We start from the raw sequence: 26,867 nt of genomic DNA on the forward strand, positions 1-26,867 counted from the left end.
TGACTATATATACACGCGCAATAATATTATGTATTTATGTAGGTGTGACACAAGGTGCCAACAAGTTCAAATTAATTCCCGTTGTGTAACAGTGTTACTCAACGGGAATGTTTTGAAATTTTAGGCACCTTGTGTCACAGTGTTACACACGGGGGTGTGACTCAACGGGAATAACCCCTAATTTGGCATGCAGAAAGCTATTATGACGTAGGTAGACATCCGTTAAGAAAGTTTAAAATTTGTGTAGTCCACGCGAGAATAAGCTTTTTTTCCTTGGAGGAGGAAAACCCTCATGCATTGCAGTGAGCATCCCCGACTCCACTGCAGATGTTGCGCAGTGGCCTACTAAACGGCGAGAATAAGCTAGTATACACTAATCATCATAAAGTCACGAAGATCTTTGCAAGAAATTTTGTTGGGTATCAAAAATAAGTAACTTTTGTAAAAGTTCCTACGGTGTTTATACTTCTTTATTTATGTGGTAGACAGTGCCTCGTGTTTCTATGGGGTGCTCATATTCCCCGGCGACAAATCCTACTTTTGAGCTATGAGTCGACTATTCAACATCTGTTTGGTGTGATTGCAGCCAAGCGCAAGCCTAAATAGTTTATAAAAAAAATTCACACTTGGCTCCTGATAAATCTAGATTCTAGGCGAATAGCAACAAATTAATGAGTTCATTATCACAACGTAACGTCACGTCTTATCAGCATGGACTCTTTCAATACCGTTGATATACTAAACTTTGTTGTTGACATGTTCCGTTTATCCACCCTAAAACAGCCTAGGGTGTATACTCGTTGTTGATGGCTTATTCATAAATCCACCCTAAAACTAGGGTGTATACTTGGAAACGCATGTCCATCTTCCCCGTCAACTGAATTTGTATAATATAATGTATGTCTGGAATGGACACAAGTTTCCGAGTATACCTACACCCCAAGAGTTGCTATTTTAGGGAGGATAAATGGAATAAGTCTCGTTGACTACCGATAGATGTAAACTGCTGGGCATATGTTTTATAGGGGTATATATACACGTTGTGGTTACGCACCACCTGGATTAATCTTTTGAACGTACTGTGCGAGCTGAATTGCACTTTATTGCGTCGTAACAAGAGTCGCTATTTATTTATACGTCTGCGAATTGAGTCTTCTGCACCAGTAAGGTATTCTATGCTTATATTTAACAAAAGGTAATTAGTATAAGTCCCGCAACTTGATAATGCGTGTGGCCGCCATTTTGGTCATGTCAGCACTAGATTGAGGTTTCGAGCTGGTGGTATATTTTTATATCAACCGACGTTAAAATGACGTCATTTCGATGTAAATGAGACATGGTTCCAGCTCAATAGCAATTTGCAGGACTTTTTAGTGAGTGTAAGCATAGAATACCTTACCAAAGATACACAATTTGATTACATTGTAGGTACTATACGACCACCGAGAGAATGCAGTTCGCGACCGTTAAAATGACGTTATAGCCACGGAAAATGGTACGTTTGACAAAAAAAATATTTTTTATTACTGACATTAAATATTTGTGTGTAGGTGGATGTCTAGTGAATAATAATACGCGTTGCTAATCAATTGTGTATCTTTGGTTTATTTATATCAATGGTTGTTATGTACAGTTATAACCACTGCATTCGATATTATCTGCTCACGGCAAAATGACCTGCCCTCTGGTCATATTGGGTGTTTTTATTGTGTTTTTCGTGATTTTCCTGAGGAGAAAGGACCCTAAGCCGATCTTTGGCATATACTCAGTTCCAGGGAAATGGTATTACTTGAAATACGTGGTGTTTGCCTGCCTGTACTACTATAGAAAGGTCAGTTTTATTACTAGGTACATATTTTATTATTATTGTTAAGCCCGGCAAGCTTTGTGATGCATTGTCAGATACAAGTTAGCCCTTGACTGCAATCTCACCTGATGGTAAGTGACGATGCAGTGTAAGTTGGGAGTGGGCTAACCTGGAAGGAGTATGGCAGTTGACTCGCGCACCACTGTATGTAGATGGCCGTCAATAACTGCTATACCCGTTCCAGGTTAGCCCGCTTCCATCTTAGACTGCATCATCACTTACCACCAGGTGAGATTGCAGTCAAGGGCTAACTTGTATCTAAATAAAAAAACCTTTCATCGTCAGTCCAACCAATCACTACTGAGCAGTGATCTCTTAGAATAAGAGGGGGCCATAGTCTACTACGCTGGCCAAGTGTGGATTAGGTGACGCCTGACTTCTCACACCTTTGAGAACATTACGGAGAACTCGCAGGCAGGGTTGCTATGTTGCTATGGTCAGCTTGTTATTTACCACCTATAGTGATTTAACATGTTTATAATATCTATTTGTAAAAGCTTTATAAAATCAGCAGTCCAAACGACTCTTATTGAGTATAACTGATATTAAGTTGTTTATTTATTACTTACTACTCACCTACCCAATATCTAATTTGGTATCGACGTTGGACTTAAGAAGTAGGTACCTATATGTTGCTACACTTGAAGTTTCTCTACGTGATCGAATCAGAAATGAGGAGATCCGCAGGAGAACTAGAGTAGCCGACATAGCTCAACGGGTTGCGAATCTGAAGTGGCAATGGGCAAGGCACATAGTACGTAAAACCGATAGAAGTTGGGGTCTCAAGGTGCTGGAATGGAGACCTCGCACCGGAAGATGCAGCGTTGTAAGAAGCAGGGAGACTGTATTCAGATGGTGCAAGACCGTGGCGCGTGGAAGTCCCTGCAAGAGACCTATGTCCAGCTGTGGACGTCTATCGGTTGATGACACCGGTTGATGATGATGACCTCGTTCAACAATAACCGATAGCGGAGGCATTTGAAGCGATAAAGTTGTGAAACGAACGAACGCGGCGATGCAACGCATAAGAATGAGTAGAAACTGAAATGAACCATTTAAGTTAAAAAATCTCGAACACTATTGCTTAATCTTGTTATCATGCAAGTAATTAGATATACCTGGTCGTCTACCTACTTACAAACAATATTAGTACTTCGAGATAACACCTGTTGCAGATAAAAATAATAACGCCAGTCATTTATCAATAGAATGTTATTGAAACAAATGAAAAAAAAAAATTTTTTTAGGATACAAGTTTATGTTGAGTTTCACTAGGTACCTAGTTAGGTAAAGTAGATAGGTACCTACTAGGTTGGACGGTACAGATGCCATCAGAAGAGAAGAGCTAGGATGACAATGGAGAGGATAGATAAATCTGCGTATGCCTTTGTCCAGAACTGGGTTATTACCGACGACCTCCCTGGCGCAGTGGTGAGCGCTGTGGTCTTAATAGTGGGAGATCCCGGGTTCGATTCCTGGCAGGGGTTTGGAATTTTATAATTTCTAAATTTCTGGTCTGGTCTGGTGGGAGGCTTCGGCCGTGGCTAGTTACCACCCTACCGGCAAAGCCGTGCCGCCAAGCGATTTAGCGTTCCGGTACGATGCCGTGTAGAAACCAAAGGGGTATGGGTTTAATAAAAACTGCCATACCCCTTCCAGGTTAGCCCGCTATCATCTTAGACTGCATCATCACTTACCACCAGGTGAGATTGCAGTCAAGGGCTAACTTGTATCTGAATAAAAAAAAAAAAAAAAAAAAACTTTCCTACCTAAAGCAGGGTACTCACCTAGCCGTGTAGCATGTAACTAATCTGATACTGTATCAACTTGCAAGTGGGTACAGCTCGTCCACGGTCACCGGGTATCCAGCTACGAGCTAATTGTTGCCGTCCACGCGCACACTGCGAGCCGCCTTTGTGTTCGCAGTGATACCAGTAGGGCGATTGTCTAAAACCTGCATCAATCATTATTACAATCTCAATTGTTCTGATTGGCTGAATTTGTGCGGTTCTTGTTGCAACAATGCATTGTGGCCAATAGTGAGCGAGCATTAACCAATCAGAGATGATTGCGATCGTGACATTGTAGCTGTCAAACAACCGCGGTAGGGCCACTGTACAACTACCGCGGTTGTTTGACAGCTACAATGTCACGATCGCAATCATCTCTGATTGGTTAATGCTCGCTCACTATTGGCCACAATGCATTGTTGCAACAAGAATCGCACAAATTCAGCCAATCAGAATAATTAAGATTGTAATAATGATTGATGCAGGTTTTAGACAATCGCCCTGCTGTTACCTACCGCCATTCTATCGAGAGCGACGCTGTGTGGCATGGTACATTTTGGCGTGGTGAGGTCCAACTCGTATGCAGAAATTGAAGCTGGTATACGCGGACATAATTATTTTATTTTAAAACTACCTACCTACATTAATAGTATGTATAGTATGTATGTAAGTATAAGACTACAGAGGAATGTGCAGTGCTCAGACAAGCCGCCAAGCGCTTACGAGCACGAAGAAACCAATATTGTGTTTTTTCTGTTTGTGTGGAAAAAAAATAAAAAAATAAAAAAAATTCGGCGGGTCACTGCGAACTTTACTGCGTTCCACGCGCGAGCACCTCGCAGCGGGCTCGTGCCTATACTCACTTGATACAGTATCAGATACGTTACATGCTACACGGCTAGGTGAGTACCCTGCTTTATATTTATTCGTTTATACTTTGTACAGTATTCTAGTAAAAACCATGCAGCTGGCAAGGAGGGGCGAGCGGGGCAGGGAGTCAAAGCCATATCAAACCCAGCAGAAATGGACAAAGCACAACCACTCAGCTATCATGCCAAGGTAACTCGGTGTTATTTAAATAATGCGACTCTCTAGCTGAGATCTCTATAAGGTTGTGATATAACCACAAATTCACGGTTTTCGCATTTTTGCCTTGTGTATTAAGACAAAGCTATACCTGCCAAATTTCATGATTCTAGGTCAACGGGAAGTAGGAACGATATAGGGTTTGAACTTTGATTCCCTTACGACAGGCAGACAGACGGACAACGTAGTCATCCTATTAGGGTTAATTTTTTTCTCTGGAGGTACGGAACCATGAAAACCCAGGAGTTTGTCAAATAAGCTGCTCCGGTTATATGACGTGTAAGGGAGTCAACAATGAAACACATTTTGAAGAAGGACGATTTCAATTTCAAGAATTCAAATTTTTCCAATTCTCTTTTAAAATATACTTTTTTTTACCCAGACACAAGTTAGCCCTTGACTGCAATCTCACCTGGTGGTAAGTGACGATACAAATGGAAGCGGGCGAACTTGGAAGGGGTATGGCAGTTTTTAATAAACCCGTGCCCCTTTGGTCTACACAGCATCGTACCGGAACGCTAAATCGCTTGGCGGCACAGCTTTGCCGGTAGGGTGGTAACTAGCCACGGCAGAAGTCCACCAGACTAGACCAGAAATTTAGAAATTATAAAACTCCAAATCCCTGCCAGGAATCGAAGCCGGGACCTCCCACTTATAAGACCACAGCGCTTACTACTGCGCCAGGGAGGTCGTCAAATAAAATAAAGGTATACCTACTTACCTATAATTTGTTTTGGTTTAAAGGCTTTCGATGCAGTGTTCTTCATATCGGCGAAGGAGGAAGACGATAAGGATAAGGGGGTGTACGTGATATCGGGCTGCGAGCGACGACCCATGGGGATGTGCAATGGCGTCTTTTATATAGGGGTAAATGATGTCTTTTTTTAATTTGTATTCAGATCCACGTTAGTCCTTAACTGCAATATCACCTGGTGGTAAGTGATGTTGATAATAAGATGGCAGCGGTCTAACCTGGAAGGGGTAAGGCAGTTTTTATTAACCCCCACCCAAGGTTTCTACACGGCATTGTACCGGAACGCTAAATCGCTTGGCGGCACGGCTTAGCTGGTAAACGCGGCCACCAGACCATGTTCTGTACTTATCGCTTCTCCCTGTTCAACTCATTGATTTTACAATGATTTGTATAGAATAATTAGATAAGGCTAGCTTTAAGTTTTAAGTATTATAATATTTTCAATTTTACAATTACTGTCTCTGTTCTTCGGCAGAACTCAGAAGTTATTATAGAACAGGACATTTATGACTAAAGAAGCTTTTTTGGTAATTTTCAAGTTTGAAGTGAAGAAATCCTGAGATTTCTAAGTTGACTCATATCGGGTTGGCGGAACAGTCAGTTACATAACTGACGAAACCTTAGCGAATGTAAGTGTCATCGCGTAGTAACGAATTTCTTACTAGGCCAGGTTTAAAAAAAATCATATCCATCTCAGGTAGGTCAGATTCCACCTTAGGAAATAATTGACACGAAACTATTGACCATATAAATTACATACGTAGTTCATATTTTGAATTTTAGTAAAGAGCAACTGCCAAATTTCTTGCTGGTTACTCTCCATTGGAAGAGTATTCCGACCCAGTGGTAGATTATTATCTAGGAGATTCAGAGCACTAAAAGTTTAATTGAATAAAAAACTACTTTTAATTTTCAGTTGCCTGGCCATGGTCTTCTTTGTAGCAAGAAGATCCCGGACACGGTGCTGTTCGGGGCTCCAATCGGCGAATTTGGGGCTGAGGGCATTAAGATGACCCCCGTCGAGCCCATGAAGAAGTGGACCATCTCTTACAGAGGACAGATGTGGTATTGTACATTATTATGATCTACTTATTCTTAGCCTCTTTCCTTGGTTAGGTTTTGGGCAAGGGAAGCGCGTACCTATTGAGAAGATCCTGCAGACTTCCTTACTTAACGGTAACGGAAGGGTAATTAACTGTTAAAATTCCAAATAATGATATCAAAGTCAAAGTCGACTGATTTATTCAAAATAGGTAGGTAATAAATTACTCTTTTTGATAGTCAGATATTGGATTTGTAAGATATAGTGGTGATAATTATTAAGCAAAATTAAAACTAAAGCTACGAGGGTTCCAAACGCGCCCAGGTCTGAGAAGAATATCTTTCGTCGTTGACGAACCAACATGAAACATCGTCGATAGACGTCCACAGCTGGACACATGTCTCTTGTAGGAACTGCGCTGCTGCTAACCAGCGGGTCCCTGCAACTTTTTTTTTAAATAGATTAGTGCTTGGCTGCAATCAGACCTGGTAGCAAGTGATGATGCAGCCTAAGATGGAACGCGCTTGCCTAGAAAATGCCTATTCACTCTTGACTTGAAGGTACCCATATTATAATTGGAGAGGAAAACTGATGCTAGAAGGATGTTCCAAATCTTAGCGGTTCGAATTAGAAATGAGGAGGCAAGTCGCTTCGTACGTATCCTTGGAATTTCGACTACGTACGGGTGCAGACCTTGGCGATGCCTTGCGGTACAATAGTAGAAAGGTCAAGGTCCAGGTCGAAAAGTTCTTCGACACACTCTCCGAAATTCTCTCGTTTGATGTCTGTATACCAAGTACTCCAAAGTAGGGGGTTTACCAACGCTGTGCTTTCCGGTGCAAGATTGCCACTACAGCATCTTGAGACCCCATCGCGGTTCTTCGAACTATGTGCCCCCAACTATTGCCACTTATAACCCGACTAGCTTATGCTCGCGACTTCGTCCGCGTGGAATACACAAACAAACCCCTATTTCACCCTCTTTGGGGTAGAACTTTCAAATATCCTTTCTTAGTGGAGGCCTACGTCATAATAGCTATCTGCATGCCAATTTTCAGCCTGATCGGTCCAGTAGTTTGAGCTGTGCGTTGATAGATCAGTCAGTCATTAAGTCAGTCAGTCGGTCACCTTTTCCTTTCATATACTTAGATATATGTAGTGGTGGTAAAGTGTGTGATGTGTAAACACCATGCTGCTTCTAGTGTTCCGCACTTCTTTGCCCATCATAAATGGCCATAAAATCCCCTTATAAATAATTAGATGATGCCCGCCACGTCCGCCCGGATTTAGGTTTAAAAATCCCATGGGAACTCTTTGATTTTCCTGGATAAAAAGTAGCCTATGTCCTTCCCCGGGATGCAAGCTATCTCTGTACCAAATTTCGTCAAAATCAATTGAACGGTTGGGCCGTGAAAGGCTAGCAGACAGACAGACACACTTTCGCATTTATAGTATTAGTATGGATATGGATTATTTGTTTTAATGTACAGGTACCAAAACGACCCAAGCAAAATGGTGGACGTGGATTTCAACGGCGAATGGAACGCGACGAGCAAGTATTTCGACTACGATTGCGACCTCCACCCGCCCGCCGTCATCCGGTCCATCGCCAGGGAGAAGTGGAGCCGACAGTACTTTGAGGGACTGAAAACGTTAGATCCTTTTTTTAATTTATAGACTGGTCATTACCATCATCATTATCGTTTCAACCCATACATTAGAATGAGAAGAGATCCACAGTCTATGTATCTGATCAAGTGCGAATTAGCAGACTTAACACACCTTTGAGAATATTGCAGTGAACTCTAAGGCTGAGATCTATAGAGCGCACTTTGACTTTGCTCAGACTTAAGACTGAGTTAAAACGAGACAGATTTGTCTGAGAGATATTAACTCCGTCTTCTTTTAACTCTGTCTTAAGTCTAAGCAAAGTCAGAGTGCGCTCTATAGATCTCACCCTTAGACATATTATGCCCTCAAGTTATTTAGGTACCTCCACCGTTAAAATGATAATTAATTTCTTAAAACGCGTATAACCCCAAAAAGTCAGAGGTGCATGCCCGGGATTAAACCCTGGAACTCTGCAACCCTGGAGCCAGACGTTTTAACCACTAGGCCAGCGCTTGGTTGCAAACTTAACCTGCTGGATAATACATTACCGAGCAGCTTATCGGAATTCGACAATTCTATTTTCAGAGCTCACCAATCGCATTATGAGCAGTTCGGAGTTTTGAAATGCAATTTCAAGATTGGAAATGAATCCTACGAATACACCTTGCCTTCCTTTAGAGATCACAGCTTTGGTAAGACCTTTCACCTTCTTCCATCATCATCACCAACACACCACCGGCTCACTACATGCACTACACTGAGCACGGGTCTCCTCTCAGAATAAGAAGGGTTTGGCCGTGGACTATACGCTAGCCAAGTGCGGACTGGCAATTGGCAGATGTCACACACTTTTGAGAACATTATGGAGAAATCTCAGGCATGCAGGTTTCCTCGCGATGTTTTCCTTCACCGTTAAAGCAATTTAGCTCAATTTCTTTATTTTGCAGAAGCACATTAATTTACATGAGGTCCTCCGACGTCTTAACCATTACGCTATCACCTTCTTCCATCTGCGTAAAATTATTTCTTCAGTATTTTCTTGGCTTTTCGGATAGATTTCCAGAGTTAATGTTTTCAGGAAAAATACGGGACTGGAGTCTGATGCACCGGTACGCGTTCCATCACATCTTCCTTGAAGACGGCACCAGTATCAGCGTTGGAGTAATCTGCCAGCCTTCGACAGCCACCAGGTTCGTCGCTTATTTTCTATTGAAGAGAGGTCCTACCTTAGATACTCTTCGAAGGCCTTGAGTTGGATTTACCAATAGACAAAATATTCAAATGACTTGACGAATCAAAATAAGAGCATATTATAACTAACTCAAGTTTCCTTTTTCAATGACCAGTGATTCATGAGATGATGAGAAGATGCTTTGTGTAAATGACACCCAAAAGATTTTCCTATAATCAGTTTCGGACAGACGCAACGCTGAGGAAACTTTAATTCTCTGGTGTACACTGTACATACTGTCTTTTTTGTGCAGTATGGAAGCAGGAGCAGTGAGTCTACCAAACGGCGTGGTATTGGCTGTGGAGTGGGTGGATTTGCAGCTGTATCAGCACGGCGAAGGCGGCAGTGCGCCCAGGGACTACGCCTTCAGGATGCAGGCCGGGGATCAGGTGTATACTGTGCAGGTACGTGATAAAACGATTTGCGTAATTTTTTAGGGTTCCGTACCTCAAAGGAAAAACGGAACCTTATAGGATCACTTGAGCTAGAATCATGAAATTTGGCAGGTAGGTAGGTCTTATAGCAGACATTCGGGCAAAAATCTGAAAACCGTGAATTTGTGGTTACATCACAAAAAAAATTAAATTGTGGTCATGAACTAATAATTAGTATTTTCAATTTTTGAAGTAAGATAACTATATCAAGTGGGGTATCATATGAAAGGTCTTCACCTGTGCATTCTAAAACAGATTTTTATTTATTTTTATGCATCATAGTTTTTGAATTATCGTGAAAAATGTCGAAAAAATATGACTGTAGTACGGAACCCTCGTTGCGCGAGCCTGACTCGCACTTAGCCGGTTTTTTTTAATAGATAGAGAAACTTTGTGACATTGTCCCATAAAAAAATAGATTCCAACTCTTCAATCCTGATGCTGCTGGGGACCTGACCACCAAGATGGGATTTAGAATCTGTCGGTTATAAATTGATATTGGGAGGTCCAGAAGTAAAGTAAAGAACGTTAGAACTCGAGGACCCAACTTCTCAGCCCTGATGCTGTAAGCAATTGAATTCCTAAATCGTGGTGATCCCACGAGATTTTTAAAGAATCATGCGTTTGCATATTTTTACGAAATTTGGTACTGCATCCTTGCATCTCCGGGTTACTATGGATAGGCTACTTTTAGTTCTGGAAAATCAAAAGTTCCCATGGGATTTTTAAAAACCTAAATCCACGCGGGCGAAGCCGCGGGCATCAGCTAGTAGGCAATAAATTACACTTTTTGATGGTCGGTTGTTGCATTTGTAAGATGCTACATTTTGATAATATTATATAGTGGTGATAATTATTACGCGAACTTAAAACGAAAGCAAAGCAAAGAACTTAAAACAATTGTACAAATGTTGTATAGAAGCAGGCGTTACTTTGCGGAAGTCCATGATATACAATGAACCAAAAGCTTAGTTTGTTGTAATCCGCTGACACAGGTCAAATCTGTATGGTGCAACATGCAGCATGCGAAATGCACCGCCCGCCCTCCCACTGCTGCGTATTGCTTGCCTGGTGGCTGCTTCTTCCTGCATGTTTAGCAATGGGAGGGCGGGCGGTGCATTTTGCATGCTGCATGTTGCACCATGCAAATTCGACCTGTTTCAGCGCATTATAGCAAATTAAGCTTTTGGTTCATTGTACAATTGTACAAGTTTTGTGGACCAAAAAAAAATGACTGTCCAGGTGCTGGTGGAGTACGAGTCGGTGCACTACGTGTCTTCGGAGTGGGAGGCGCGCATGGTGGAGCGGTTCTGCTCCTTCAATGTCAATGGCGTGCGCGGACGCGGAGTTTCGGAGTTCCACTACCGACACCGCGACGGCCGGCCCGAGAGCGCGGCCAAAACGGACCCCGAGTGGTACCGCACCATGTGTCACAAGACAAGGGACGCGGACCCGTAGACTGTTTCACACACGATTCTGCTGAGTCGTGTACACTAAGTCTGCGGCCCAGCTGGGAGCGGGTGCGACCTACGGGGCGGGCAGCGGGCGCGATGCCATACATTCTATGCCACTCGGCACCCGCTCTCGATTAGGACACGTCCGCGCGTCTTTCTTACAATTTCTTGTAAATATTAATAGTTTGTTCAACACGCTGGCCGCCCCGCAAGACGCTTGGCTTTAGTTACATCTTTGATTCGGCAGACCGCATATCCTCATAGGATGGCCGGATATCATCGTATCCGGTCAAATAACTATCCGTTTCTAACTATTAGCAATGTTGTGCAGTCTTTTAGGCATATTATAATGTCATCGTGAGGGTGGTGACCGATTTTCTTCTAGGTTATTGCAATTACTAGAAATTCAATAGAGATATCTCAATATTCTTGTATGCTTACTTGATTCCTGCATAATTTTGTATTTTTACAATAAATATTGTAAAAAGAAAATTATTTTGTCATTTTGATTTTACACCTAACATATTATTTATCTTCCTACCACCTATTTTCCTTTATCATTGCGAAGCGAATTCGACATAGGTCGAAAAACTGACAGACATTACTATCGTCCCAAAAGGCGCTAGAATGGCGACCTCGCACAGCGTTGGCAAACCCTCCATTATAGGAGGGGACAGACGACATCCAGCGAGTCGTAGAGAGCTGCTAGATTCAGGGGGCGCAAGACCGTGGCGTCTGAAATTCCATACTTACAAGAGACCTACGTCCAGCAGTTGACGTCTATCATGATGATGATGATTCAAATAAGTTAGTTCTCTCTATTCTTTTGGCGCCAGTAGGTTTAAAAATCTTAAAAGTGCACAAATTGCTAAAAAGTTGGCTACGTGTTAGCTCTTAAAGTACCTACTTTATAAGTTGCTTTATCAGCTGCGCGATTACGGTAGAATGACAGCTACAATGTAACGATCGCAATCACCTCTGTTGGTTGATGCTCGCTCACTATTGGCTACAATGCATTGTTGCATCAAGAATAGCACAAATTCAGCCCATCACAACAATTGAGATTGTAATAATGATTGATGCAGGATTTACGAAATCGCCCTACAGGCCTTTCGTCTATACAATGTCACAACTCCCAATTCCCCAACTGGCCATGACAGAGCCTTGGCAGCCTTTAGCTATTGCTACTACTCTCCCAGCGTTGCACGCAATCCACTGCCCCATTTCACCTCTTTCCCACGCCATATTGCGCAATGACCCGTCAATGGATGATGTCTATTAGTTGATCAACTCCGACCTTGATTTGTCGGTCAGCAGCCGTCCTTTCGCCGCTCCAATTATATCGCTAATCGAATTGACTGCGCTCAACCAATGAGATAATTGTACTCCAGCATCCCATCATATATATTGGGTGAAGTTTTTTAGCTCTTCGATTTAAAAATTGAGAGGTATATTATTGAATAGATTACCTCTTCATGATGGACCAGTTTAATTCTTAACAGTAGACTTCGTTTGACGAATTTATATACAGGGTCAAAGGGCACTGCGTATCTCTATCATGGTGGTGGATGACGCAAGGATAAATAGAACCACTCGGCAAATTTTTGGGTAAGAACCACCAAATATTATATAAGTACCTAACTATTGAATAAACCTACTGCCCCAATCCTCTAAGTACCTACTGTTTTTGTTATTTTAAGGTTCGACTCAGTAACTTCTTGAAGGCGAAATTCCCTGAATGTCCGAATTTTCGGCAAGGAGATCGGATCGAATTAACCCACTAAAATTCTCTCCTACCTTTCGACCAGCTCCCAATCTTTGATAATTCAAAGGCTTTGATATTTCCAAAGAACGCATCCCGTATCTTTCATTGCTGCACGACGCCGTTGCCTCGGCAAGATCTAACCAATTCCGTAGGAGATTACTGTGTATCTTTAGGAGTATATTTGTGTGTGAACAAAGGTTAAGGTTATCAATCCAACGGGTTGGAGATCCCACATTGTGCTTGCTGGTACGTGGTCTTCACCCCAGCACACGTCAGCTCCAGCGGCCATCGGTTCTGTGACACACATGGCCTGCCCACTACTACTTTAGCTTGATAATTCGTTGAGCTATATCGGTTGCTTTGGTTCTCCTATGGATTTAATCTTTACTGATTTAACATAGCCCGCTCCACAAGCCACAGCACGCTCAGCGACTTTGAACTACTGAAAATTTGTTGTCAGAAAAATCTGATATTATATTTTTAAGTCCAAGACTCGCTCCGCGAGCTAAAATAATAGATCTGTAACTGTTACAATGGAGAGAGCTATGCTTGGAATTTCTCTACGTGATCAAATCAGAAATGAGGAGATCCGTAGGAGAACTAGAGTAACAGACATAGCTCAACGGGTTGCGAAGCTGAAGTGGCAATGTCCAGGGCACATAGTTCGTAAAACCGATAGGCATTGGGGTCCCTAGGTGCTGGAATGGCGACCTTGCACCGGAAGACGCAGTGTTGGAAGATCCCCTACTAGGTGGACGGACGACATCAGACGAGTCGCAGGGAGCCGCTGGATTCAGGCGCAAGACCGTGTGGAAGTCCCTACAAGAGACCTATGTCCAGCAGTGCACGTCTATCGGTTGATGATGATGATGATGATGATGAACTGTTACAAATGGAGAAGTTTCTCAATATAGGCATATTTTTAAGCCCACTGTACATAGAACCGGTAGCGTTTAGGGTCCCAAGTATAGGCAAGCTGCTTATTGGTAAGCCGCGGCAGTTTGCCTGCTCGACCCGCGTAGACAGTGGCCAGTTATAGGGCATATGACAACTATTTGGGCCAGTAGGATTAAAGAGACAACGTCGAGAGACGCGTGTCTACATTGTGTTCCTAAGGTAAGGATTAAAATATTTTAGCAAATAAGTAAATAGAAAACTTTTACAAAATTCCTTCGAAGTGATCGTCAAGAGAATCCCACCATAGGTTCTGAAATTAGAAACTCGGCGGTTGCTCTTTTTAAAATGAAATTGAGTACAATGAACTAGCGTTTGCCCGCGTCAATTTAGGTTTGATTAAAGTCCTATAGAAATTATTTGTTTCCCCGGGAGAAAAAGTATCCTACTTATGTGTAAGGTAAGTAAGTACCTGGAGATGATTTTGGAATCTTCTCCAGCGTGTTTATGCATTGACTGAACTATTCAATAGTTAGGCGTAAAGACGTAACTAAAAGCAAACATATTTTGGATTTAAGTAGGTACCTACTTAACATTGCAAAATGTGGATGTTGGACAGATAGTAACTTAGTTCAAATTCTAGAAACGGACTTAACTTAGCCTACAGGAAAATGGGAAAATATTGCAGTCCCACGGGAAAACAACCAGTCTATTTACTGTTTTTACCGCCAATTTAACGTTTCATTTCCATTCTTATTCGATAAAATTAACATTATTTCGGTGAAACATAAACTCGTGAAAATAGTACTTACAAAAAAATTTCAAAGATTTTCAAAATTTGTAAACACCTTATCGTCTTACTAAGTAAAGGTATACCTGTACTGTTTCATTGAGACACCTCGTGAAGTACCTAGAGCGCGGTTTGAGGGAGGGTGTCATGTGAAGAAAAAAATCAATATTTTCAACATGGCAGCCCCCCGCAACCAAATCATCAATCATCACGAGTCATCTCGGTCTTAGCGGTAGAATACCTATAATAAAAATTCACAGACAACTAGATAAGTAGGTACATATATACATACCTACTGGTTCTTCTCTGTAGAATCGATGCCTGAATAGCATTGCGAACTTAATAAATGGTAGATTCCTTTGACGATTCAAAAGCACTCTCAAAAGTTTACTTGAATAAAAAATCGTTCTATTTCTTTAGCTTATTATATACAATATGTTGCAAGTATTAATACAATCATGACTAAACAAACAGTAAGTATTTCAAACGGTCTTATTCAGCAGGTCTGACAATGGATTTCGACGCAATCCTCGAAGATGTGGGCGAGTTTGGACGTTACCAGAAACTGGTGATCTACTTCATCCTGCTGCCCGCGGTGATCCCGTGTGGCTTCCACGCCTACGCGCAGCTCTTCATGGCGGCAGATGTCCAGCATTGGTGCAGGGTGCCCGAGCTGGAGGCGCTAGAGGACCAGGAGCTAGCTAGGAACATTAGGTAAACATCATCATACAACTCATCAACATCATTATCAACAGGTCTTTGAGTGACCCATAGCTGGCTCACTCAAAGAACAGGTCTCCTCTCAGAATGAGAAGGGGTTTGGCTATAGTCTACCACGCTGGCCATGTGCGGATTGGTAGACTTCCCACACCTTTGAGAACATTATGGAGAACTCTCAGGCATGCAGGTTTCCTCACGATGTTTTCCTTCACCGTTAAAGCAAGTGATATTTAATTAGGTACCTACCTAAAACGCACATAACATAGCTCCAAAAAGTTAGAGGTGCATGCCCGGGATCGAACCTTCGACTGCCGACTAGAAGGCGGCCGTTCTAGCCACTAGGCTATCACAGCTTTTCACCATATTATTATCACCGCTGATTCGCACTTGGCCGGTTTTTTATTTTGTGCTGAATATATTTTACTTATTAAAATCCGTTAGGTTATGGGCTCAGAAAATTTGCATATGAATCATATTTTTTTTCAGTATACCACTAGAACTAAAGAACGATCAGCTGGAGTACTCCTCATGTACCATGTACAATCTGAACTACACCGATATTGTGGGCAACTATCCAAATATAGAAGACAATCAGTATAAACAGGCGGAGACCATACCGTGCTCAGATGGATGGGTTTATGACATGAACACCTACAAAAATACTGTTGTTATCGAGGTAAGTGCACATGCGGCAGCGGTGCATTATGAATCTCCCTGGTGTACTGGGGAGCACCATATTATACGTGCGAGCAGTCCTAGGTTCAATTTCTAGGAGGAGAATTGGCTCAATAATAATTTATCCATGTGATTTAAGTTTTTAAAAAATACTATTGAAATTTTTGGAATAAAGAGTAGGTAGGTATCTTGTGTTTGTCTCCAGGATGCAAGATAAGTATATCTGTACCAGGGATGTTACAAATATTCACATTCGCATCCGCAAATGCAGAACATTCGCATCAATTCAGACATTATCATCCGCACCAATTGATGCGGAGCTTTTACAGATGCGGATTCATATTTGCAATAAGTAACGAAATGCAAAGAAAGTGGGCGAGCCCAGTTGATATCTTCGCCACGCTAATCAAAAAGTGTACAATGGTACCGTGGTGTTACGGATATTCGCATCCGCATCCGCAGATGTGAACTTCTTATAATCCGCATCCGCAATAATCCTGCTCTGTACTGTGGTTGAGCCATGAAAGGTAACAGACAGACAGACACACTTTCGCGTTTCTAATATTAGTACGCATTATTTATTGGTATTATTTAAGGGGATTAGGACCTCGACCATAATTTTTTAGCAAAAAAGTGATGATGATGATGATGTTAATGATGATTTTCATTTTACAGTGGAACTTGGTTTGCAACAAGGACTTTTACCCAACTCTCGGTCTGGTGCTACTCGCCGTAGGAGGCATTATAGGCAACTACATCTTCGGCTATCTCCAGGACACGTTGGGCAGAAAGCCCTCCTTCTTCATCTACCTGGCCATCGAGTGTGTGTTCGGAGTCGCTACAGCGTTCGCTCAGAACTACTTTATCTGGATAATTTATAGATTTGGCGTCGGATTCACTGTGCCTGCTATTATGGCTACGCCTTACGTTTTGGGTTAGTAATTTTTTGATCTAGTTAACTGTCGTCATTTTTAAAGACTTCTGGACAACTGTGAGGTGTGTCTGCATTAGTTGGACTGTTCTTTTCGATAGTGCGCCCAAACATAAGCAGTAGGTACAATCTGAACACGAGGCGTAATGCCTGCGCATTATATTGAATAGTAAAAACAGATCTCAGCTGAGCTTGTGTATCTCTAGTCTATGATCTGCGCAAAGCGCCATGTTGCAACTGCACTACTTATTTTGACAACTAAGTAGATCACTTTACAGTGCTTGGCTGACTGGCAATCCAATGCGTGGTAGCACAGAAATCTACCCACTCCATATCATCAATTAGAGTAATAAATCACCCACTGCCCAGGAGAAATCTGTCGAGGTCGAGAGATCTCTGTCTGACAGAGACTACATAACGCCAACTGTAGGTACCATATATTCGTTTATGGTAGTATTTTTAAAAGGAACACTCAGGAGTTTTAGTTTTGAACTTTACCTCGTTAATGTTAGAATTTAATTTTCAGCGATAGAACTAGTGGGTCCGAAATGCCGAACACTGTGTACCATCTTGTCAAACATTGCCTATTCCCTGGGCCTCATCCTATTAGCTGGCCTGGTCTACTTGGTCAGAGACTGGCGACATCTGGCCTTGGCTAGTACTCTGCCTTTCGTCTGCTTCTTCCTCTACATCTGGCCAATGCCCGAGAGCCCGCGATGGTTGTTAGCGAGAGGACAGTTTGAGAAGGCTGAAGTGATTTTAAAGAATATGGCCAGGTAAGTTAAAAAAATTATCCTTGTTTTTGTTGACGGCGAGAAAAGGAGGAGGGTTATCTCCTTTCGTATGACAGGGGGCTTTTCTCATATAGGTCAGGGTAATAATAAACATATTTTGTTCACAGAATAAATGGGAAGTCCTTACCAGCGAATTACATGGTGCACTTGCGACGCAAATACGAATCTGACAAGCTGAAACAAGATCTAGAAAAGGAGAAGTCGCGAAAATACGGAATATTGGACCTCTTCAGAACACCCAATTTAAGAAAAAAAACGATTATTATAACGTTTATATGGTTTACAAACACGAGCGTGTATGTCGGACTGTCGTATTATGCTCCAGTTTTGGGAGGCGATGAGTTTCTGAACTTCTTTCTAGCTGGTATCGTGGAGCTACCCACGTATATGTTTCTGTGGCCTTCTATGGAACGGTTGGGCAGACGCTGGACCCTGTGCATGAGTATGGTGGTCGGTGGTGTTGCTTGTTTGACCACGTTTTTGGTGCAACATGGTAAGTTCTAAAAAGGAGACGGAAAATGTTTCCGCCGATATCGTTGAGATCGCAAACAAGCCCTAAATTTATGTTTGAATAAAAAACCGGCCAAGTGCGAGTTAGGCTCGCGCAACGAGGGTACTACACTCTACAGTCATATTTTTTCGACATTTTGCACTATAATTCAAAAACTATGATGCATAAAAATAAATAAAAGTATGTCTTAGAATGCACAGGTGAAGCCCTTTCATATGGTATCCCACTTGATATAGTTATCTTACTTCGAAAATTGAAAATACTAATTTCAGTTTATGACCACAATTTAATTTCTTTTTGTGTGATGTAACCACAAATTCCTTGTAGTTACATCACACCAAAAAAAAACGCCTTGGTTGTTGGTGAGTGTACGTAAACCACGTTGCGGTCGAGACTGAGTGCTACTCACACTATGACACTGTGTACGTGTGCACTCACACAAACATAACCAAACGGTCTTCGTGAAATAGAACTATTGTAAAATACTCAAACATTTTTTAATTTTCATAAATTTTTCAGAAACCAACGTAACCTTAGCCCTGTACTGCGTGGGTAAGATGGGCATATCATCCGCGTTCGTCGTGCTGCCGCTGATGGCGTCCGAGCTATACCCCACGGTTGTCAGAGGCCTGGGCATGAGTCTGAGCTCTGTGCTCGGCATGCTCGGACCTATTTTCATCCCGTTAGTAAACTATTTGGTAAGGCTTCAGGCAATTTAATTAAAATACTTATTCAAGTGATATTTACTACCTGATTGCCGAAAATGCAAATAAATCCGAAAAGTTCGAGGTTCGTGAATCGAACCCTGGACTTCCTGAATTGAAGGCTGCCATCGTAACCACTAGGCGTGAGGAAACCTGAATGCCTGAAGTCGGCCAAACCCACAGACCACCACCTATAGACGCCTACTAGCCGGACACCCCCGATCGCCAAGCTTATAGGCAGTTGCTTAACAAAGTCGGCAAACACCCGTTCGGTACCCTCATTCCGCACATTACCTCGATTACGTGACTTGAGTCCACCAACCACAACAAAGCATTCACACCTGGCCCCCACCAACATTTGACGATTTTGTTATCATACAAAATCTTGTAGGTATATGCGTACTCTTGAGGTTGAATTCTCTGTAACCAAACACTTGGCCAGCGTGGTGTACTATAGCCTAAACCCTACTCATTCTGAGGAAAGACCTGTACTTAGTAGTGGGCCGGTGATGATGATGAACTGGTCAAGTGCGTGTCAGAAGTCAGAACACGCATTTAAGATAGTGTTCTGTAGCTATTCCAATATTACCTACCTATGCTAGGTGTTAAAAACTTTGGCGGTTGTTGTTCTGAGCTGAGACCATATTTTTTTTTCAGGGTTCCGATATAATGGTTCTACCCCTAATCATAATGGGAGCATTGCTGGTAGCCGGTGGCATCGCGAGCTTGCTTCTCCCTGAAACCCTCAACCAACATCTACCACAGACCCTAGAAGATGGCGAGAGAATGGGCCTGGATACAGACTTTTGCTGCAGTCCACCAGTCAAAGAAACCAAAGTGGAGGAAGAAAAGAAACAACCCAGTTGTAAGGATTGCAACGCGTTGTGTTCGTGCCAGATGGTGAATGTGACTTTAAATGAGGATGTGGCTGTAGTGGATAAGAGTAATGAAAAAATTGAATTTATGGTATTAAAATAAAGGATATTACAAAACCTGCTGTTAAATTATTTATAAAAGGCGTCCATGAAGTTAACCTAGTTCGATGATCTATGATTCTATGCGGTCTAGGGTGTATGGGTCTATCCATATGCCTCATAAGTCTATCGTAGGGTCAAAAGGGCGGGAAACTTCATAACAAGTTAGTCACTTGGCGGACGTGAAATGGTGCTTTGATTTTTATTATTTTGTAGTTAGTTAGTTAAATTCAATTTGGAAAAGTTTTTCTCTAACTTTAAACTTTAATAAATAACAAACTTGACAAATTGCCTAGTGTAAAGCTAATCATTCATCCAAGGTAAAGCTAGAAGAATAAAAAAACCGTAGGGTCTATGGTTGCTAATTTGAATTTGACCGATGTCACTGTCATCAAATGTCAACATCATATGTTTTTGCGGCTGTTTTCTATTTTAAACGAAATAAAATTTAATAAAAAAACGTGATAAAGTGATTAGGAGTTGTTAATATAATAATGGCATCGTCTTTTTTGCGTCCTAACGTTTTAACGCGGCATCTGAAACGACCATTTTACCAAAACAAACGCAACTCTGGTTATGTTGTTTTGTAAGTAGACTTTTTCTTTTCAGTCTCATGCATTAATTTCGCAGTTAAAAATAAAGTTAGAATAACACTAATCTACTCAAAATTGATTGATGATCGTGATATAGTGAATGTTTTGTGTTCAGTTAGAAAGTGTATTTGCAACTAGTGAAAGAGTTTTCAAAATCGGTTCAGTAGTTCCAGAGATTACCCCCTACAGACAAACTTACAAACATTACCTCTTTATAATATCAGTATCTAAGATAACAGAAAGAATGCTAAGTTAACCATTGAATATACAAATATGTATTCACTATTCATATATACCTACCTACCAACCAATATTTTTATGGAAAACTATTGCTGATGAAGTGATATCGCATTTCAATTTACAGTCTGCCTGCCAACGTTCATGATTCTAGGTCAACGGCAAGTACTCTGTAGGTTTTCTTGACAGACACAACGGACAGAGAGAGATAACCAAGTGATCCTATAAGGTTTCCTTTTTCCTTTTGAGGTACGGAATTCTAATAAGAAGCTAGTATAACTCCTACCTGACTTTACATATATAATACTTAATTTTCAGAATTCCAGAGATAGGTGAAGATGCAGACACAAGTACACTTCTATCAGAGAATGGCTTGCCAGAATTCAATGCATTTACAATAGAGAAATGCATCGCCACAATCAGCAAACAAAGCTTGGAATATGAAAACGGGGTCAGACAAATTGAGCAGTCTTGTATGAATTGCAAAAACGCATTTGTGGAAATTTTTCAGCCCCTAGAGACGTTGGATAGCCAGTTAGAACTAACATGGGGGATGGCAAAGACCTTGTACTTGGGTAACAGTTCTCTAATGCCAACCAAATCATATATACAAATACATGAGAGGGCCCATAAAGCTAGGTCATCCAAGTTTAACAGCGTACCAATTTACAATGCTGTGGTGGATGAGAAAAACAGACTCAAAAAATTAACAGATGAAGAACAGAGGCTTTTAGATAAATACATACTAGAAGGCAAACTAAATGGCTTAGACATCAAAGGAGCCAAACATGATAGACTCAGCAATATCTTAAACAACTTACAGAAAGAAAGAAATATTGTAAGAGAAAAAGTCTCAGTTGCCACTAAAATGTTCAGCAGCATCATAAATAATGATCTAGTAGCCAAAGAGTTTCCCGAAAGTCTTGCAAAAGCAATGTCTGTAAATAATGAAGCAGAGAAGGGTCCATGGAAACTAACATTGCAACCGCACATTTATGAACCGTTCATGCAATACTGTCCCGATAGAAATTTGAGGTGGAATGCATGGCAAGCCCATGTGCAACGTTGTTCCGGATACCTAAACAAAGATTTGGAAACTAGTACTAATATAGAAAAGTTGAGAAGTTATAGATCAGAACAAGCAAAAATATTGGGATATGATTCTTTCGTTGATATGAGTATGGAAACCAAAATGGCAGGATCGTTAGAAAATTTTATAAATGTACTTGATAATCTTCTCACAACTGCCAGACCTATGCAGGATGTCGAACTTGATACATTACAGAGTTACGCTAGCGAACGAGGGTTTGATTCAAAATTAGAGCATTGGGATATACCTTATTGGCAAAGGAAACAAAAATGGTCCCTCTATAATTTCGATGAGAACAAAATTCGCGAATATTTTCCGTTGCCCAAAGTTATTAACAGTCTCTTCAATTTGTGTAGCAACCTGTTTAGAATACAAATCGTTGAACGATCAGATACGCACACCTGGCATAAGGATGTTAAATATTACGACGTTTATGATGAAACATGTAACAAGCCGATAGCTGGATTCTATTTGGATCCTTATGCTCGAGAAGACGAAAAAATTCGCGTATACGATGACGCGGGATGGCATGTTTCGATTCGCCAAAAAAATTTTGTAGCATCAACACAACCTCTATCTGCTCTGATTTTTAACTTCCAACCACCGATTGAAGGAAAACAGTCGCTGTTAACATTTAAAGAAGTAAGCGCGTTGTTCCAAAGATTCGGGCATGCGCTCAGACATTTGCTTACAACTGCAAACTATTCAGAAGTAGCTGGGCTGTCTAACGTGGAATGGGATGCAGCAGAAGTATGCGGGCAAGTGATGACGCATTGGCTTTACGACCAGCATACTATCCAATCGATCAGCGGTCACTACAAAACTGACGAACCATTACCTGAGGAAATAGTTACAAACCTGCAAAACATAAGAAGACACATGTCAGGATACGAATTATGCAAAGAAATGTATCTCGCGCGATTAGATTTAGAATTGTACTCCAAACAAACGTTCTGGCGCGATTTAGTAATGGAACTATGGCCGAAATATAATGCGTTGCCGTTTGATAAATACGACTCGCACCTTCTTTCATTTACCAAGATTTTTTCTGAGGAATGGGGCGCGGCATACTACTGCCATTTGTGGTCGAAAATGATTGCTGCTGACATTTACAGCGCTTTCGATGAAGCTAGAGAGAGAAACCAGGATATTCTGACCATCAGTAAAAGATATAGAGACACTTTCTTGGCCACCGGCGGTAGTTGTCATCCCAGCGAAGTATTTAGAAGGTTCCGCGGCAGAGATCCGTCGCCACATGCGTTATTGAATAATCTTGGGCTTACGAATAAGATTGTAGAAGAATAGTACTACATAGTGAATTCATAATTTTGTGTATTATATTTTTATTCCTATTAATATAGAGTTTATGTTAATAAATTGCTCTTTTAATTCTGATAGATAAAAAGCCTTTAGGACGACTTAAGTAAAGAACAACTTAGTTATTGTAATCGCATTTGTTAGTATTAACTAATTGACTAATGCAAAATACATGACTATGTATTTTATATTTGTTAAAGTTTTAGTCCACTTTACAGTAAAGTTAAAAATGAAAAAGTATTCAACCATTAATATCATACACATTTACTGAAATGCTATACACACTTTTATTTAGGGGCAACTTAAAAATTAAGTGACGTGACGCCTTGACGCTGCCGTTTGACGCTCCAAACAAACTTTAATTTGAAGATTCAAGTGCCCTAATCTGAATCAGGATTCTGTTCCCAAGCTCTTTCCATGTCAAATATATCTTTCTTGATAGTTTCATCATCAGGTACCAACTTGGCAGCTGCCTTCATCTCGTCGATGGCTTTGCTCAGATACCCTAGCCGAGCAAGCGCTGCTCCTCTACGAGCGATGCATTTTGCTCGACTTCGGCGATTGCCTTCGCACGGCGGCTTCAACAGTTCCAAGGCTGTGGAACAATCTGTCGCCTAAAAGAAAGTGGTTGTCAATATGTATTAACCAGGTTAACCTATACTGGTATTGTGGGAGTTGTACTTGCTATGTTGTGTTCCAATTAAGTTGAAAATTGGATAGATGGACTTTTTGATTTATTATGGGAGCTTCTTTTTGATCTTATGAGAGTTCTCTATAATATTCTCAAAGTTGTCTGCCAATCCGCAATTGGCCAGTGTGGTGGACCCACACTACCTCTCTTCTCGAGGAGATCCGTGGTCAGTAGTAGGGTAGGGTAGGGTAGTAGTAGATGGTTTGAAAATTGAAAGAATAATATTATGATAATGCAGCAACTTGCAAATCTTCTGGGTTCACGTGCCAAATCTGCGCAGTAAGGGGGTACGTAGCTAGCTTAATTTTGGGAGTCCTTGGTGGTCTGTGCTGTACAACGCAGGTTTGTCACATGATTCGCAAGAACCCAAGAAGATTTACGACGATCGTACCGAGCTAAAGCCTTATAAAAATTAATTTGTTTTAAAACCTTACACATTTACTAAAATTCCCCAAGGCAAAGTGAGTGGCAGCTCTATTGGCATAAAGCGTGGGCAGTTTGTCAGACAAAGTGATGCCGTGTGTGTAGGCACTGACGGCGCCGAGGAAATTGCCGCTCCGGAAGAACTCGTCGCCCTTCTCTTTGCACCATTGAGGGTCTTGCTCCTCCGGACGCAAATCTTCGGATACAAAACCTAGAAATTTTTAAGTAGTAATCGATTTCATTTCTCCAACTACCTACTGCTTTCAACAAAACGTAGTTTAAGCGCCAAAAACTGGCCTATATGAAATAAGAAATTCAATTAGGTATACATATTTCTGTTGGCTTGGTCTCCGTTAACAAGGTCAACCGCCAGAACTGATGGCTGCTGGGGCAGACATGTTCTGGAGTGGAGACGGCGCGGCGTATCAGCGCAATTGTGAGACAACCCCCAGCCCGCTGGACGGACGACCTAAAGAAGATAGCAGGAAGGTTGAGGACCTTGTGGTGCACTCTCGAGAATGTCCAATGAACGCAAACAGGCTAATTGATTGGCTTTAACTTGAGAGGGGATGGGAGAGAATTGTTTTATAATATTTGGATCGCCCAATAGCAAAACGCCACTATTTCTTACCAGTAGCTCTTCTGGCCATTGTAATGTTTTTCAACCACGCTTCTTCTTCTTGAGCAGTGGATTCCCTGCTAGGGGTTGGAAAAGTTCGTGGGGTATGAGTTATCTGTAATTCAGCCATTTGCCTTAATTTTGGCAAGACTCTTTTAGCCGTTTCTTCTTTTTTCTTCTCTACATATTCCGATTTCACTACTTTCTTCTCTGGTTGCCGTAGTACTTGCTTTTTGAGTTCAGCTTGTATTTTAGTGCTTTTCACCATAGCTTCTGAAGCTAGCTTTTTTGTACTTTCATTTATTTTTCTATCCTTCGAAACATCATCTTCTGATGACAGTAATTCCACTATTTTAACCCCAGAATTTTCACTATCTATAAAACTTTCAGCTCCTATTCCTCTTGCATTTTTCTCAACTTCTTCATCCTCTGACGAGGGCAATTCAACTATTTTAACACTTGAGTTTTTAGTAGCCTTAAGACTTTGATTATTTTTAACAGTCGATGCTCTCCATTTTTCTAAATCATCCATAGCTTTCTTACGTTGTTCGTTTCTTCTCGAATCCATTAAATCATGTTGTTTATTATCTATATCCATTGCGCGTTGTACAGTGAATCTATCTAAGTTACTTTTCTTAATAGCTTTATCTTCTGCATCTTGCTTGGCCTTTTGTTGGCATTCTTCAAGTACTTCTTGCCTAATTGTCTTCTTCTCTTCTTTTGTTAAGGGTTTTTCTAAAGACTCCCATTCAGCGTCGTCTTTTTTAATTAAATCTAGTAGAATCACATCATCCTTTACGATACATTTGCTTCTTTTTATGTCTACGTCGTGCAAAAGAAAAATTTCAAAGAGAAATGGGCTAAAATTTGCTTTGATATACCTGTCTGTTGTAAAAAGATCGACCTTTTCCTTATAGACTGGATCTAGGGGTACTCTTATGTGGATGTTGGTGGAACTCTGTATCCACGAATAGTCTTTCACTAAGATCGACATCTTTGTTATTAGAAGAGAGAAAAATTCAAGTAAAATATTCGATACCTACCATCTGAGCCTACCATTTATTTTGGATTGATTCTATCACTATGACAATAATCAATAGTCCTTATTTATTCGTTTCTATGACAACTATTTCGAACTTTGCTGTGTTTTTGAGGAACTTTGCGTGCTTTGCATTGATCAAAGAATTTGCAAGTGCTACTACGTAGATGTACCTATTCCTATGTCGATGGCATAGATTGACTATGACTATGGTTTTACTCAAAGAGTATGTAACCACTACGGTTTTACTGAGAGCACAACGCAAAGGGGTAGCTATAATTTATGGTCATTAGTATAATATGTGTTTCCTTTCTGGCACTAAACGTGTGGACCGATTTTAATGATACTTACACCAATACTTACGGCGGTTACGCACTCCGCAGTTCCGTGAAAATACCTTCCTTTTTGTTTTGTATGGGAGCTTATGACATAATATGTCATAGATAATCACTGGTATTCTCACGGATGACGAAAGTGCAGTGCGTAATCGCCGTTAGAGGTCGACTACAATATTTTATCTGATAGTTAATGGAAGGTAAGCTGTTGGTTGTCTGCCAATCCGCACTGGGTCAGAGCGTGGCCGACCATGGCCTAACTCGTGCTCATTTTAAGAGGAGACCCGTGCTCAGCAGTGGGCTGGTGATGCGTTGATCATGATGATGATACAAACCATCAACCGGGAATCGAACCTCAAACTTCGAACGTGGACGAGAATTCGCGCCGTTGCTCTATAGAGGTCATCGGGCATCGACATCGAATGTAGGTACCTAGTTCATGGCTAAAATATTATCACTCGCGTCGTCGCGTCGCGCCTTCCAGTTGTTAGTAAAT

The 26,867-nt window shown here is 41.3% G+C and overlaps 4 protein-coding genes across 5 annotated transcripts; 3 read left to right on the plus strand and 1 right to left on the minus strand.

The window, feature by feature from the left end:
* The first annotated feature begins 287 nt into the window (after positions 1-287).
* On the plus strand, positions 288-11,715 carry LOC117988368 (uncharacterized). The gene is made up of 9 exons (XM_034975500.2): positions 288-1,831; positions 4,603-4,716; positions 5,488-5,610; positions 6,414-6,562; positions 8,030-8,191; positions 8,736-8,842; positions 9,229-9,340; positions 9,635-9,785; positions 11,058-11,715. The coding sequence occupies exons 1-9, from the start codon at positions 1,673-1,675 to the stop codon at positions 11,271-11,273; spliced, it is 1,293 nt and encodes a 430-aa protein (XP_034831391.1). The 5' UTR covers positions 288-1,672; the 3' UTR covers positions 11,274-11,715.
* A 2,292-nt stretch (positions 11,716-14,007) lies between these two features.
* Balat (Beta-alanine transporter) lies at positions 14,008-20,050 on the plus strand. 2 transcript variants are annotated; one of them, XM_069502858.1, is made up of 8 exons: positions 14,008-14,150; positions 15,222-15,432; positions 15,925-16,114; positions 16,789-17,047; positions 17,571-17,820; positions 17,946-18,331; positions 18,869-19,047; positions 19,711-20,050. In XM_069502858.1, exons 2-8 carry the CDS (start codon positions 15,230-15,232, stop codon positions 20,029-20,031), a joined length of 1,788 nt encoding a protein of 595 aa, XP_069358959.1. In that variant the 5' UTR covers positions 14,008-14,150; positions 15,222-15,229; the 3' UTR covers positions 20,032-20,050. The 2 variants fall into 2 exon arrangements, with proteins under 2 accessions (XP_069358959.1, XP_069358958.1); XM_069502857.1 differs by having other exon boundaries at positions 14,010-14,150; positions 15,219-15,432.
* Positions 20,051-20,418: 368 nt separating this feature from the next.
* Positions 20,419-23,324, plus strand: LOC117988359 (uncharacterized). Its single transcript, XM_034975490.2, has 2 exons — positions 20,419-20,613; positions 21,176-23,324. The coding sequence occupies exons 1-2, from the start codon at positions 20,522-20,524 to the stop codon at positions 23,250-23,252; spliced, it is 2,169 nt and encodes a 722-aa protein (XP_034831381.1). The 5' UTR covers positions 20,419-20,521; the 3' UTR covers positions 23,253-23,324.
* A 226-nt stretch (positions 23,325-23,550) lies between these two features.
* LOC117988366 (dynein axonemal assembly factor 4-like) lies at positions 23,551-26,819 on the minus strand. Its single transcript, XM_034975498.2, has 5 exons — positions 26,804-26,819; positions 26,298-26,309; positions 25,010-26,215; positions 24,390-24,589; positions 23,551-23,878 (listed from the first exon to the last, which is right to left on the minus strand). Exons 3-5 carry the CDS (start codon positions 25,989-25,991, stop codon positions 23,645-23,647), a joined length of 1,416 nt encoding a protein of 471 aa, XP_034831389.1. The 5' UTR covers positions 25,992-26,215; positions 26,298-26,309; positions 26,804-26,819; the 3' UTR covers positions 23,551-23,644.
* Positions 26,820-26,867: the final 48 nt, after the last annotated feature.

The sequence above is a fragment of the Maniola hyperantus genome, chromosome 14 (genome assembly GCF_902806685.2).
Source record: "Maniola hyperantus chromosome 14, iAphHyp1.2, whole genome shotgun sequence".
Classification (NCBI taxonomy): Eukaryota; Metazoa; Arthropoda; class Insecta; order Lepidoptera; family Nymphalidae; genus Maniola; species Maniola hyperantus.